The sequence below is a fragment of the Gekko japonicus genome, unplaced genomic scaffold (assembly GCF_001447785.1).
Source record: "Gekko japonicus isolate JY-2015 unplaced genomic scaffold, Gekko_japonicus_V1.1 scaffold2529, whole genome shotgun sequence".
Lineage (NCBI taxonomy): Eukaryota > Metazoa > Chordata > Lepidosauria > Squamata > Gekkonidae > Gekko > Gekko japonicus.
The window spans coordinates 10,946-22,761 of record NW_015169255.1 but is presented as its reverse complement, the minus strand read 5'-3'; the positions used below and the strand labels follow the sequence as shown (position 1 = coordinate 22,761).

At 59.5% G+C, this 11,816-nt stretch overlaps 2 protein-coding genes across 2 annotated transcripts; one reads left to right on the top strand and one right to left on the bottom strand.

The window, feature by feature from the left end:
* Positions 1–17: 17 nt before the first annotated feature.
* On the top strand, positions 18–2,065 carry COPS6 (COP9 signalosome subunit 6). The gene is made up of 8 exons (XM_015416508.1): positions 18–155; positions 247–335; positions 420–482; positions 578–625; positions 810–924; positions 1,127–1,219; positions 1,333–1,433; positions 1,884–2,065. The coding sequence occupies exons 1-8, from the start codon at positions 71–73 to the stop codon at positions 2,022–2,024; spliced, it is 735 nt and encodes a 244-aa protein (XP_015271994.1). The 5' UTR covers positions 18–70; the 3' UTR covers positions 2,025–2,065.
* Positions 2,066–3,178: 1,113 nt separating this feature from the next.
* MCM7 (minichromosome maintenance complex component 7) lies at positions 3,179–11,117 on the bottom strand. Its single transcript, XM_015416507.1, has 11 exons — positions 10,943–11,117; positions 10,689–10,826; positions 9,289–9,439; positions 9,088–9,201; positions 7,933–8,064; positions 7,483–7,566; positions 6,593–6,986; positions 6,385–6,468; positions 6,041–6,209; positions 3,590–3,699; positions 3,179–3,470 (listed from the first exon to the last, which is right to left on the bottom strand). The coding sequence occupies exons 1-11, from the start codon at positions 10,994–10,996 to the stop codon at positions 3,263–3,265; spliced, it is 1,638 nt and encodes a 545-aa protein (XP_015271993.1). The 5' UTR covers positions 10,997–11,117; the 3' UTR covers positions 3,179–3,262.
* Between the last annotated feature and the right edge of the window lie 699 nt (positions 11,118–11,816).

The following is an 11,816-nucleotide window of genomic DNA, read 5'->3' as shown; positions in this document are numbered from 1 at the left end:
CCCCTTGCCGGGCCGGGTTCCAGTCATCGGGGCGCTGATCGGGCGCCAGGAGGGGCGCAACATCGAGGTGATGAACTCCTTCGAGCTGCTCTCGCACACCGTGGAGGAGAACGTGGTGATCGACAAGGAGTACTACTACACCAAGGAGGAGCAGTGTGAGTAGAGGCCCCACCCGGGGGGGGGGGCTCCGCAGGCCGCCCCCCACCCCAGTCTCCCCAACGCCTCTCTGCTTCCCTCTCCCCGCAGTTAAGCAGGTGTTCAAGGACCTGGAGTTCCTCGGCTGGTACACCACGGGGGGCCCCCCAGACCAGTCGGACATCCACGTCCACAAGCAGGTGAGCCTCTGCCCCTGGGGTGGGCACGCCTGCCCCGATGCCCCCCCGGCCTGTGGTCTCTGATGCCCGTCTCCTTTTCCTCAGGTGTGTGAGATCATTGAGAGCCCCCTCTTCCTCAAGCTCAACCCCATGACCAAGCACACGGATGTGAGTACCCACCCCCCCCCTCCTTGTAAGCGGCTGCATCTCCGTGTCAGGGGCCTCTGAGGGAGCCGGGTGCTCCTTTTTCTCTTCCTTCCCAGCTGCCAGTCAGTGTCTTTGAGTCCGTGATCGACATCATCAACGGAGAGGTAATACCCGCTGCTGTTCCTAAGAAGCCCTTCTCCCTGAGGAAGTTGACCGTTTGGCGGTGGGCACTCAGCAGAGCCACCTCCTTGGCCTGCCTTGTAAGCAGGCGGAGTGGAGGTGGAAGGTCTGGCCCCAGGGGCTCAGGCCCTTCCGTTTTGCTTGTCTCTCCCACCCTTTTCCTTCCAGGCAACAATGTTGTTTGCTGAGCTGACGTACACGCTGGCAACAGAGGAGGCTGAGCGCATTGGGGTGGACCACGTGGCACGGATGACTGCAACCGGCAGTGGCGAGAACTCCACAGGTAGAAGAGTGAAGTGCGGGGTGGAGAATGCTGTGACGGTCTGGGTTGGTTCCATGGGGTAGAGTGGGTGGGTTGAGGAGGGAGTGTGGGTGCGGAGAAATCAGTCAGGCCCTCTGATGGTCCTGGGCTGTACGGCTGAGGGCCTTGCATGGCTAGATCGCACAGTGTCCCTCATTGACATTCTCCTCCTTTGACCCTGTAGTGGCTGAGCACCTCATTGCTCAACACAGCGCCATAAAGATGCTGCACAGCCGTGTCAAACTCATCCTAGAATATGTGAAAGCGACAGAGACAGGTGAAGCGCCGGGGTGGGGACGTGATCTTGATCCAAGCTCGCCCCACCCCACCCTTTCTGGGTGAGAAGCAGAGGCACGGGCTCTTCCATAGCATGCCTTCTCCCTCCCGTAGGTGAAATACCTTTCAACCACGAGATTCTGCGGGAGGCCTATGCCCTCTGCCACTGCCTGCCTGTGCTGAGCACAGACAAATTCAAGACGGACTTCTACGACGTGAGTGCTGGGGGCAGGGCGGAGGAGGCAGGAGGGGCGCACTTCCCTTCTGTCATGCCAAAGGGCTCGGAGTGAGAGAGAAGACCCCTGGGCAAAAGGAGGAGGGTCTATGGGAGTGTGGTGGAGGCTGGAGAGCTGTGCCTAAGAATCTGCAGGTTTTTAGGGGGAGAAAAAGTAATCCTTACTGTCACTCATTTTAACGAAGAGATTGGACCCGGGGTTAGTTTTAAACGAGTCTCTGTATGCTAGTTCCCTTGGGTGCGCGCACAGGTGAAGGAAAGCAGCTAAAACGGCCCGATGGGTAGCTGAGCTGATTGTCCTGACACGGGAACAGTGCCCCCCCCACTTCCTCGTGCCAGCGGGATGGGGCACGGGGAGGGGTTGGCACCAAGGGCACGGCCCCGTCCCTTCTGTGCACAGCAGCACTGCTCTCTCCTGGCTCTTTTCCAGCAATGCAACGACGTGGGGCTCATGACGTATCTGGGCACCATCACCAAGACCTGCAACACCATGAACCAGTTTGTGAACAAATTCAACGTCCTCTATGACCGCCAGGGCATCGGCCGACGAATGCGGGGCCTCTTTTTCTGAGGTGTGCCGGCTTCCCCAAAATAAAGCGGTCATAATGCCCAAGCCTGGGTGTGTGTGGGCTCGCGTCTTTGCTGTTGCGAGAGAGGGAAGAGACCAGGCGCGTCCCCACAGGTGGTCGAATGGTCCTAGGTTTCTTTGCCGGCTTCCCATCCAAGCACTGGCTGGGGCTGGCCCTGCTTGGCTTCTGAGATCGGGTTACTCTTCAGGGGTGGGGGGGCTGGCCCCACTGGTGGACCTCCTGATGTCACTGGTATTTCTGGCCACTGTGTGACACAGAGTGTTGGACTGGATGGGCCTTTGGCCTGATCCAACATTGGCATCTCTTATGTTCCTGATGGCACCTGGTCTTTTTGGCCACTGGCTTCTCTGATGTTGTTATGACCGGTGGTTTTCAGGGTCCTGTCTTTAGATTTCCTGTCTAGCGAGATGGAAGGAGGCCAGTAACACCTCTTCCAGAGCTCAGGCTTTTCATTAAGTTCAGTCAATACTAGGGACCTCGTACCTGTTTATGTTTAATAATTCATTCAGTCACCTTGGTACCGAGGCGCCAGATGGGAGTCTTCTCTCTTCCGCTGCGGAGCAGCACAGGAGGCTTGGAGCAGCTATGCCTGCCTCTGTTCCAACAGCATCAAGACAAGCCCGCCCCCACTCTCTGCTTCCCCAGTGTTCTGCCTCACGGGGGGGGGGAGCTCTCAGTGCTGACCCTCTGCACACCCACCAGTCACCTCCATGCACTGAGCTTGTCCAACACTTTGCGTCTGATCTGGCCATGTGGTCAGATCCTGCAACATCTAGGACAGGGTTAGGGTCCATGGTGAAACCTGGAATCAGGTATGAAAACTGCTGGAGCAACGGAGTGGCAATCTAGCCTGTACCCACCCCAAAAGGGGGGACTGAAAAGGAAACAAGGGGGCTGCTCACAGCTTGCAGTTTCAGCTTCTGGGGGGGCGGGCCACCTCATGCACCCAAGGTCAACAGCCGGATGCTCTTGCAGAGAGCCTGGATTGGCTAAGAACTCAGAGGAGGAACCAGATCATCACTCACTTTGTTCCCCACCGATGGAGAATGATGCAAGGTGCCCCCCCAGCTCCTAGAAAGCTTCAGCCGCTAACCTTTGCCCCACTTCCCCCAAGGAGAGGCAGAAATGCCATCAGCCCTGTGTAACTTTATTGCAGGGGAAAAAGCAGATGAAATTTCTAAAAGTGGAAGAGAGCAGGGAGGTCCTCTCCACCGAGTGTTCACACAAATGTGAGGCGGGTCTTCTGCTGGTTCACCTGCCAAACGTTCAGTTCTTCGTAATCCTCCAGTGCCGTGTGGAACTGAGCAGGGGTGAAGCCCTTGGAGACGCAGCGCTGTTCGGCCTCTGCCAGGCGGACCGAGCGGACTCCCCCTGCCGGAAGCATTTCCCGGATGGCTGCAAAGATCAGCTCAGAGGGCTGCTGGGCTCTGGGGGGGCGAGAGAGGGGGAAAGGAAAGGGGGGCAGGGTTACCCAGGCTCTCAGTGACTCCCATCAAAAACCCAGGAAAGGGGGCAGGGTGCTTATGCCAGGGACCCTGCACCACACCTGCTTGGCTGTCCCTTGTCTGTGAGAAGGGAGTCCTTGGACATCTCCATCAGGCGCATGGCCTCGTTGACATCCTCCTTCTCCACCAGGTCCACGCGCCTCAGCCGTGCCTAGGAGGGGGAAGGGCAGGATGAGGCGTGGCCCAGCAACCCTCACTGTCCCGCTCCCCACCACCCTGGCTGCTCCAGCACAGCACAGCGTCTCCCAGCCTGTGGGTCAGGAGGACCTGAAATTAGGTTGCAGGCCAACCCTCCCTCCCCGGCAGCCCCCGGGCCCTTTGCACTGCTTTCCTGTACTGTGGAAAGCAAGCGCCGAGCCCCTGGAAACCCTCCCTTCCATGTCACGCATCCACGTAGACACACGTCGATCAAGTAAAACGTGTCCTCACGGATGTGAGTCCTGGAGGGGATTATTGGAGGGGGTGGTCAGAGGCCGTGTACGTCAGAGTGCCACGTGCTCGGGATTCACAGTGTGTGTGTGTGGGGGGGGGGAAGCTGCGCCCTTCGAGCAGTGGTGGTTGGGTTCCCAAAAACATCTGGTGAGCCACCGCAGAAAATGGAACACTGAGCTAGACGGGTGGCAGGGTTGTCGTCTGCCCAGAGGGCCCCCCCCCCCAGCCCTGGGGCTAGATCGCCATGCCAAAAGGGCTAGGAGCCTCTGTTGTAGACAAGCCCTCCTCAGCATTAGAGGGACCACTGCTTGGCACGGCCTGCCTCTCTTCTCCACCGCGTGTGACCCGCGCTGGGCCTGTAGAACTCAGCTGGACGGGGCACAATGCACAGCCTGCCCGCTAGGGAAGAGTGCCGCCTCCCGTGTGCACCTCTTCAGACCATCTCAAAGCCCACAATTGTCCCTTGAAAGCGACCAGTATGATGGGTGGGGGTGGGGGGGTGGCAGACGCCAGGGAAACCTGTGTTCAAATTCCCACTTGTGTGTGAAGCTTATAGGCTGCCCGAGGGCCAGTCCACCTCAGCCTGACCTCCCCCAAGGCTGGTGTGGCAGGACAGAGTCGGGGAGAGCTGCCCGGTGGCCCCCCCCTTTCATGACGGGTGGGGCAGAAATCTCTCAGCAGTCACACGGTGGAGCCACGGGGGGTTCTGCGTGGGGTGCCTGGCTCCTCCGATTCTCATCAGACTGCGGGAGCTCATCAGGATCAGTCCTGGCTAGTCCTTGGAGGGCAGGCCACCGAGGAAGTCGAGGGCCCCTCCCCACACAGAGGCGGGCAAGGGCCACCTCTCAAGAGCCCAGGAGGGGTTGCTGGGAGGGGGCTGCGCCCGGCCTGTGGGAGACCGCCAGGACCCCCGCCACATTCGAAAGGAACAAGGCTCCAGGAGCGTAAGCTTAGTAGCGGATCAACTGGAGTGCAGGCGGGAGCCGAGTCAAAGGTACTTGTTGGGGAGGTGGACCATGCCATCGAATGGAAAGCAAAGCCCCTCTGGCCTGTTGAGGCAGAAGATCTGATGCAGGCTTGAGTAATAGCCACAGGAGGGGGTGGCGGACGGCTTCAAGAGGGAATTAGATAAGCATGTGGAGCAGAGGTCCATCGGTGGCTCTTAGCCACAAGGTATAGATAGGGACTCTCAGTCTGGGGCAAGGGATGCTCTGTATCCTTGGGGGGGGGGGCAACAGTGGGAGGACTTCTGGTGTCCCGGCCCCACGGCTGGACCTCCTGATGGCACCTGGTATTTCTGGCCCCTGTGTGACCCAGAGTGTTGGACTGGATGGGCCACTGGCCTGATCCAACATTGGCTTCTCTTATGTTCTTAATACTAGAACTGCTTAGAAACGCCAAACTAAACTCTTTCTTGGTTAAAGCAGGCAACCGTGTTGGTCTGAAGCAGCAGAACAAAATTCGAGTCCAGTCAGGGACCTTTAAGACCAACAAAGTTTCACTCTGGGTATAATTTTGTTCTATCTGTTGCTTGACAAGTCTCCAGATGAAAACAGGAAGGGTTAACAATCGGTGTGCCCAGCAGTTCCATAGTATAAGTAAGTAGGCATGAAAGCACAGGTTTTGCCATTAAAGAAAATGTGAGAATAGCCTCAGTTCTATTGGTTCCAAGTGGCTAAAGCAGGGGAAGGGAAGACTATCCTCCTGGTTTTCCTTTCTCCCACTCCCCCCTCCGCCCCTGCCTGTACCAGACCCCTCTCTGCCCTGCTGCCCACTGCAGGACCAGTTTCCATCTCCATCAAGAGCGTATTTTGCTAGAATGAAGGCTCATTTCAGGCCACCCGGCCTCCAGCAAGCTGCTGGGAGCCCTCCCTCCGGCAGTCGGGGTCTCCCCGAAAGGGCTTCTCTGCAGCCCTCCCAGCCAGGAGCTTAAGTTTCTTGCTGACGAGAAAGCTCGGGACCCTCGGGAGGCGGGACTCGACCCTCCTGTCAGGGCGCTTGAGGACGGGCAATCCTGCAGGCGGGCAGGTGTGGCAGGGCTCAGCCCCCCCCCCGCTCACCAGGGCCGTAGCCAGCCGCAGGATGCCCAGCAAGGTGCGGGCGGAGGTGTAGGTGGTGTCCTTGTTGGCCCAGGCCTCCTTCCGCATCTCCACGTAGGCCGCCGTGATATAGTCTGCCAGCGATTCTGGCACTGCCGGCTGCTTCCGCTTGCACGTGGCGATGTAGCGCCTGTCGGGAGACACAGGGATGGGACCGGCCAGCATGACGCAGGGGCCGGGCGGGGGGGGGAGAGCCTCGCCGGGCGGGGGGGGGAGAGCCTTGCCGACCCCCCCTCCAGGCTGCTCGTTCAAGCCCCGGCGGCCATTCCCCGCTCCCCCGGGAAGGGTTTGTCCCGCCACCTCACCTCACGAGGGCCATGTCCAGTGGCTGGAACTGGCTGGGCGGCTGCCGGTTGTGCTGGTGCACATAAGTGATGTGCTGGGCGAGCCTGCCGGAAACACACGGAACGTCCCTCTCCTCAGCCAAGGGGTCCCCCAGGAGAGGGCCTCCTCCCTCCCTCCCACCCTCCCAGCAGCCCACCCCCCGGGGCCGGCCGGGAGCTGGAGGCTCACCGGAGGTCGTTGTCGAGGTCGGGCCGGTCCTGGATCAGCCACAGCAGGTCAAAGCGGGAGAGCAGGGCGGCCGGGAGCTGGAGGTTATGCTCCAGGCTGCGCTTGGGGTTGTAGCGGCCGTAGGCAGGATTGGCTGCCGCCAGGATGGCACAGCGGGCATTCAGCGTGGTCAGGATGCCCGCCTTGGCGATGGAGAGGGTCTGCTGCTCCATCACCTCGTGGATGGCCGTGCGGTCCGACTCCAGCATCTTGTCGAACTCGTCGATGCAGCAGACGCCCTGGTCGGCCAGCACCAGCGCCCCGCCCTCCAGCGTCAGCTCCCCCGTCAGCGGGTCCCGGAGCACCGCCGCCGTCAGCCCCACTCCCGAGGAGCCGCGCCCGGTCGTGTACTGGCCTGCAGGGAGACGACAGGCCTGGCTGTGGAGACGCTCCTCCTCCTCCTCCTCTCTTGGCAGGGCTGGCTGGCTGACCCTCCCTCCTGGAGGAGGAGGCGGCGGCTCATAGTTACCCCCCCCCCGCACACACAAAGGAGCCCAGGGAGCAGGTGCTGGAACGCTTGTGACACCGCCCCCCCCCCGAAGCTAGGAATAGCCAAGGAGGACTCATTTATTCCTTTATTTGATTTATAGCCCCGCTCTCCCCAGAACTGGCTCACGCAGACTACTGCCTCCCCCCCCCCGCCCCTGGGCCTTGCCCAGCACAGCTCTTCTTGCACTCCCTCGTGAAGAACAGCCTGGCCAAGGGCCCCGCTCCCATTTCCCTCCTGGACAGGCCGGGATGGCTCTTGGGAACAGCCCCCTCTCCCGCCCGCTGCCTGACTTCCAGAAGGTTCCGGGGGGGGGGAGGACACCCGGCTCAGAGAGGTCCCCCCACCCCCGTGTGGTACTCACTGCGTGGTGCCAGGCGTGTGATGTAGGAGAGCAGCTGGGACTTTGCCACACCAGGGTCCCCCATGAGGCAGATGTTGATGTTCCCTAGGACACAGCGGGGAGGGGAGGGGGAGGGCACCTTCTCACACAGTGCCGGAGGGGGCCTGATGGCATGCAAACAGGGTTGTCAGGCTCGCCCTGCAGCCCACCCCCAGAAAGAAAGCCCCTCCTCCTCCTCCTCCTCCTGGGAGACTATTATCATTGAGATCTCAGCAAAGGGAAACGGGGCTGAGAGAGGGGAGAGGCGTGGTCATAACCAGGGAGAAACACCTGAAGCTGCCTTGCCCAAAAGCCAGACACACCCCCCCCCCCGTTCCCGCCGGGGTCCACGGAAGCCTACCTCCTCTGACCATCAGTCGCTCCCAGAGTCTCTCTACACAGCCCAGGAAGAGGAACAGCTCTGTCACTCACCACGTATTCTCATGCCCCGGGGGTTCTGGTCCACACCCCCCACCAGCAGAAGCAGGAGCGCCTTCTTGACATCCTCGTGTCCATAGATCTCAGGGGCAATCGAGGCGGCCAGCTTGTCATAGAAGTCTTCCTCTGCAAGAGTCAGGGCCCCCACCCCCCCGTGCAACAGATTTGAAAAAGGCAGCACGGACAGGAGGGATGCACTCAAAGGGGAAGTCCTCCTCGAGGCCACAGCAACAGCAGAGCCACTAACAAGAGGCAGCGTCCTGGGAGGGTGGGTGGATGGATGGATGGATGGCGGAAGAACCCACCAACACACCAGTCAGGAGCCTTCCCTCTCAAAGGGAAGGTGGGGACTGCTAGCTGGGAGGAGACTGTGGCTTGGCCTGGGGGCAGCCCCTTTGCCTCCAGAAGGCCACAGCAGACCCCGAGAGGCAGCGCCGCCCCCTCTTCATCTCCAGCAGCTCTCTTCCAAAGCTTTCCCTAACGCTGGCGACTTTCACCACTTTATTTTTATTTATTTATTATCAAATTTATACCCCGCCCTCCCCACAAGCGGGCTCAAGGCGGCTTCCATAAAAGCATAAATACATTAAAATGACACAAATATTGTTTGGTGCGTCCCCGACTTGGTCAGATCTCAGCAGTAGAGGAAGACGAAGGGGAAACAGCAGGCGCGAGCAAAAGCCAGCCCTCCGAGGCCAGTCCCGCACTGTGCGGACTCCCCCCCGTCTCTCTCCCTGAGGTACCCGCCATTTTGTTTTCAATCGTCATCCGGGGGGAGGATCCGGGGGGTTCTGCCATCCTCAACCCTCTGGGCCCCCTGGCAAGCTGGCTCGCCTCCCCCCATGCCTTTCCTCTTAGCAGGCCTCTAAGCAGGGGCACGGCCAGAGGCGCAAATGTTCCGCGTGAGCCAAGGGGATCTTGACCAGCACTTGCCCGGGCTGTGCCGTGCCGCATGCTTCTTTTATCCTGCTCACTTGGATTGCATCTTTCTATTTTGTAAGCCACTTTGGCTGGAGATGGCTGGCTCACCTCAACCGCGCAGGGGTGGGTACAGCGTTTCACCTGTGTGCCCGTTCACCCAATACTCCCCATCTACATGGGGGTGGGGTGGGGTGGGGAAGAGGGGGGGAGGGAGCAGCCGCCTCTCACCCATAATCTGGAGCAGCTCTTCCTCTGTGAGCTCCTCTTCCCCCAGCTGCTCCTGCTCACTTTTGCTCACGCAGACAATGTGGTGGGCCTCCAAGTATGTGTCGGAGAGAAGCCAGGGCAAGCGGGGGGGGGGAGGGCCTCAGTCCGAGGCCCCAGAACCACCGCTGAGCCGCCCCTCCCTCCCCGCCGATCCCTCTCCTACCTGCAGGAGCTGCCTAAAGCCAGTCTGTCGCACAGGAAGGAAAATGCCGGTGACGCTCACGTGGTCGCCGGGCTGCACTAGACGCGTGTTCTCTCCTTGCACGCTAACGTTGACGGAGCGGGGCAAATTGCCCACTGGCACCTGGTCACTCTGCGAGCAAAAGGGAGAAGATGACAACATCAGACGACAGGAGAGCCTGCCCATTCTGAAGGCCCCAAGCCCTTCTCCTGTAACCTCCTCCTCCTCCTGCCTCTGCCTGGAGTACTTTGAAAGCCGTGCAGTCCAGGGGCATCTTTGGGGGGGGGGGGGGGGCAGCACACCACCCCTGTCCTTTGGCAAACTACAGAGGAACAAGAAAAAGGGATTCATTTGCCAAGCTGCAGCTTTTCTTCCAAGAGGCCACCAATCTGGCCATGGTTTGAACAGAAGAAGAGGAGAAGAGGTTGGATTCATACCCCGCCCTTCACTATCCCAAAGGAGTCTCAGAGTGGCTTACGAACTCCTTTCCCTTCCCCCTCCCCACAACAGACAGACACCCTGTGAGGTAGGCGGGGCTGAGAGAGCTCTGAGAGATACTGCTCTTTTTCAAGGACAGCTACAGCTTGCCCAAGGTCATCTGGCAGGTGCAAATGGAGGAGTGGGGAATCAAACCCGGTTCTCCCAGATTAGAGTCCGCACACTTAACCATGACACCAAACTGGCATGCAGATAGTGTGGAAGTTCTCCCAGATTAGAATCCGTGCACTTAACCACTACACCACGAGCAGGCAGGTAGTGTGGAATTTCTTAGCCCACACTTCAGGTTCCCAAGAAATTGGGATGTGCATTTTGCGGGGCCAGCAGAAAGAGTGGGTGTCTGTTGGAGGGAGCCCAAAGGTTGGATTTTTTACCCCCCGCCCATCATTTTCAAGCAATGGTCCAGATCGTGTCCCAGCCTGAGAGAAAAGCAGTTGCACGAACATAACTTTGACGTATGCAGTGCATTTTGGAACTCGGCCATCTCCACATAGACCTAGCGTACAGTTAGCCTTATTCCGTGCCTGCTGGCTTAGTCCAGAACTGTCTGCTTTGACCAGCAAGGGTAGAGATCTTTCTGGCTCTGCTCACTCAAGATCCTTCACCTGGAATATGCTGCAAGCAAAGCCCAGGGGGCTGGTACTCAGCCTGGCCACTCCCGCCCACGTGCCCCTACCTACCTTCTTTATTTTGCTTTGACGGAAGTAGCCCTCCTCTGCCCCCAAAGTACCACTGCCTCCAAACCTTCCTCAGACACAACTGAGCCACCCAATGGCTGCAAGTCAGGACGGGAACGGCAAGGAAGAGACGAGGCGTGACACAATCAGCAACGCAGAGGAGCCTGCGCTTCCTTGCGACATCCAGCTGTGCCCGGGTTACTCACATGCTCCTGGATCTTCAGCTCCTGGTATTTGATGAACTTGGAGCCGCGGCTTTGTAGGTAGAGTCGCCCCCCAGCCCGGTTGGTCTGGCATTCGCGACTTGGGCACATCAAGAGAGGCATGAAGGTGGGGGACTGGATCTAGAACGAGGCAACGCGTGGGGGTGGGGAGAGAAACAAAGAGCTCAGGGGGTAGGTCTCCAGGAGGTCCCCCCCTCTCCCACCAGCCCCTGCAGGGCCCTCCTCCTCCTCCTCACCGGCTGGTAAGTCTCTGCTCCACACTGATCACAGCTGTACGTGGCAACCACCATTCGAGGCTTCACCTCGGAGACACGGGTGACAATGCCGCGGACGGTCACCAGTTTGCCGATGGAGTCCGCCTTCACCTCCCGGATCACCCGGGCCTTGGTGCCCGCAGGAGCCTTGAAGTACAGCTCACTGGCAAGGAGAGAAGGGGGCACGGCTGAGAACGAGGAGCCACTGCCCACAAGCGCCTGACTTGGGGGTTTCTCCACCTTCTGGGAGCCCAAGCGGAAGGAACACGTCCTCCCCTTCCTCCCAGCAGCTCTGTGAGGTCAGGCTAATGGAGGGATGGGGGGCGGGGGGCGGGGGGGGCCCCCTCGGGACTCCGCCGCTCTCCCTGGACATTAACATCACTATTCCCGCTCCCAGACACCCAGTTCTTTGAATGGCAGTATTCTAAACGAATAGGTAACCATAACTTCACACAAAAACAAACGTTCCTACTGCTCACGGACATGTTTAAGTGAAATCTAAGTTATATCCACCATGCCACCTGTTGAGCTGACTCAGACAGCTACATTTACAATTTCAGATTCTACAATTAGAGAAGCTGGGGGGGGGTGACCCCCGCAAGGACCCCCCCCCTCTTTCTCCCCCCCTTCCCCCAGCTTTTTCCTCTCCCTCCGGGCCACCAGCCACCCTTGCCTTTACCTGCCCACCCCAACCCTGGTCTTTGGCTCCCCCGCCCCTTCCCGGCTTCTCCCAAGGAGAGCACAGACAGAGCCGGCCACCAGGCCCAGTGGCAGAGTAAACCCCCCCCCCCACGTGGCCCACTCTTCTTTCCCCTCACCTACTTTTCCTCTGCAGCCACCTTGCTATTTCACCTGC

Coding starts and splice junctions, on each gene's coding strand:
- MCM7 (XM_015416507.1), bottom strand. CDS start 10,996: ATGGTGGTTGCCACGTACAGCTGTGATCAGTGTGGAGCAGAGACTTAC. Junction 6,469..6,592: donor GACCTCGACAACGACCTCCG/GTGAGCCTCCAG, acceptor TGTTTCCGGCAG/GCTCGCCCAGCACATCACTT. Junction 3,471..3,589: donor GACAAGGGACAGCCAAGCAG/GTGTGGTGCAGG, acceptor TCGCCCCCCCAG/AGCCCAGCAGCCCTCTGAGC.
- COPS6 (XM_015416508.1), top strand. CDS start 71: ATGAACTCCTTCGAGCTGCTCTCGCACACCGTGGAGGAGAACGTGGTG. Junction 483..577: donor CCATGACCAAGCACACGGAT/GTGAGTACCCAC, acceptor CTTCCTTCCCAG/CTGCCAGTCAGTGTCTTTGA. Junction 1,220..1,332: donor TGTGAAAGCGACAGAGACAG/GTGAAGCGCCGG, acceptor TCCCTCCCGTAG/GTGAAATACCTTTCAACCAC.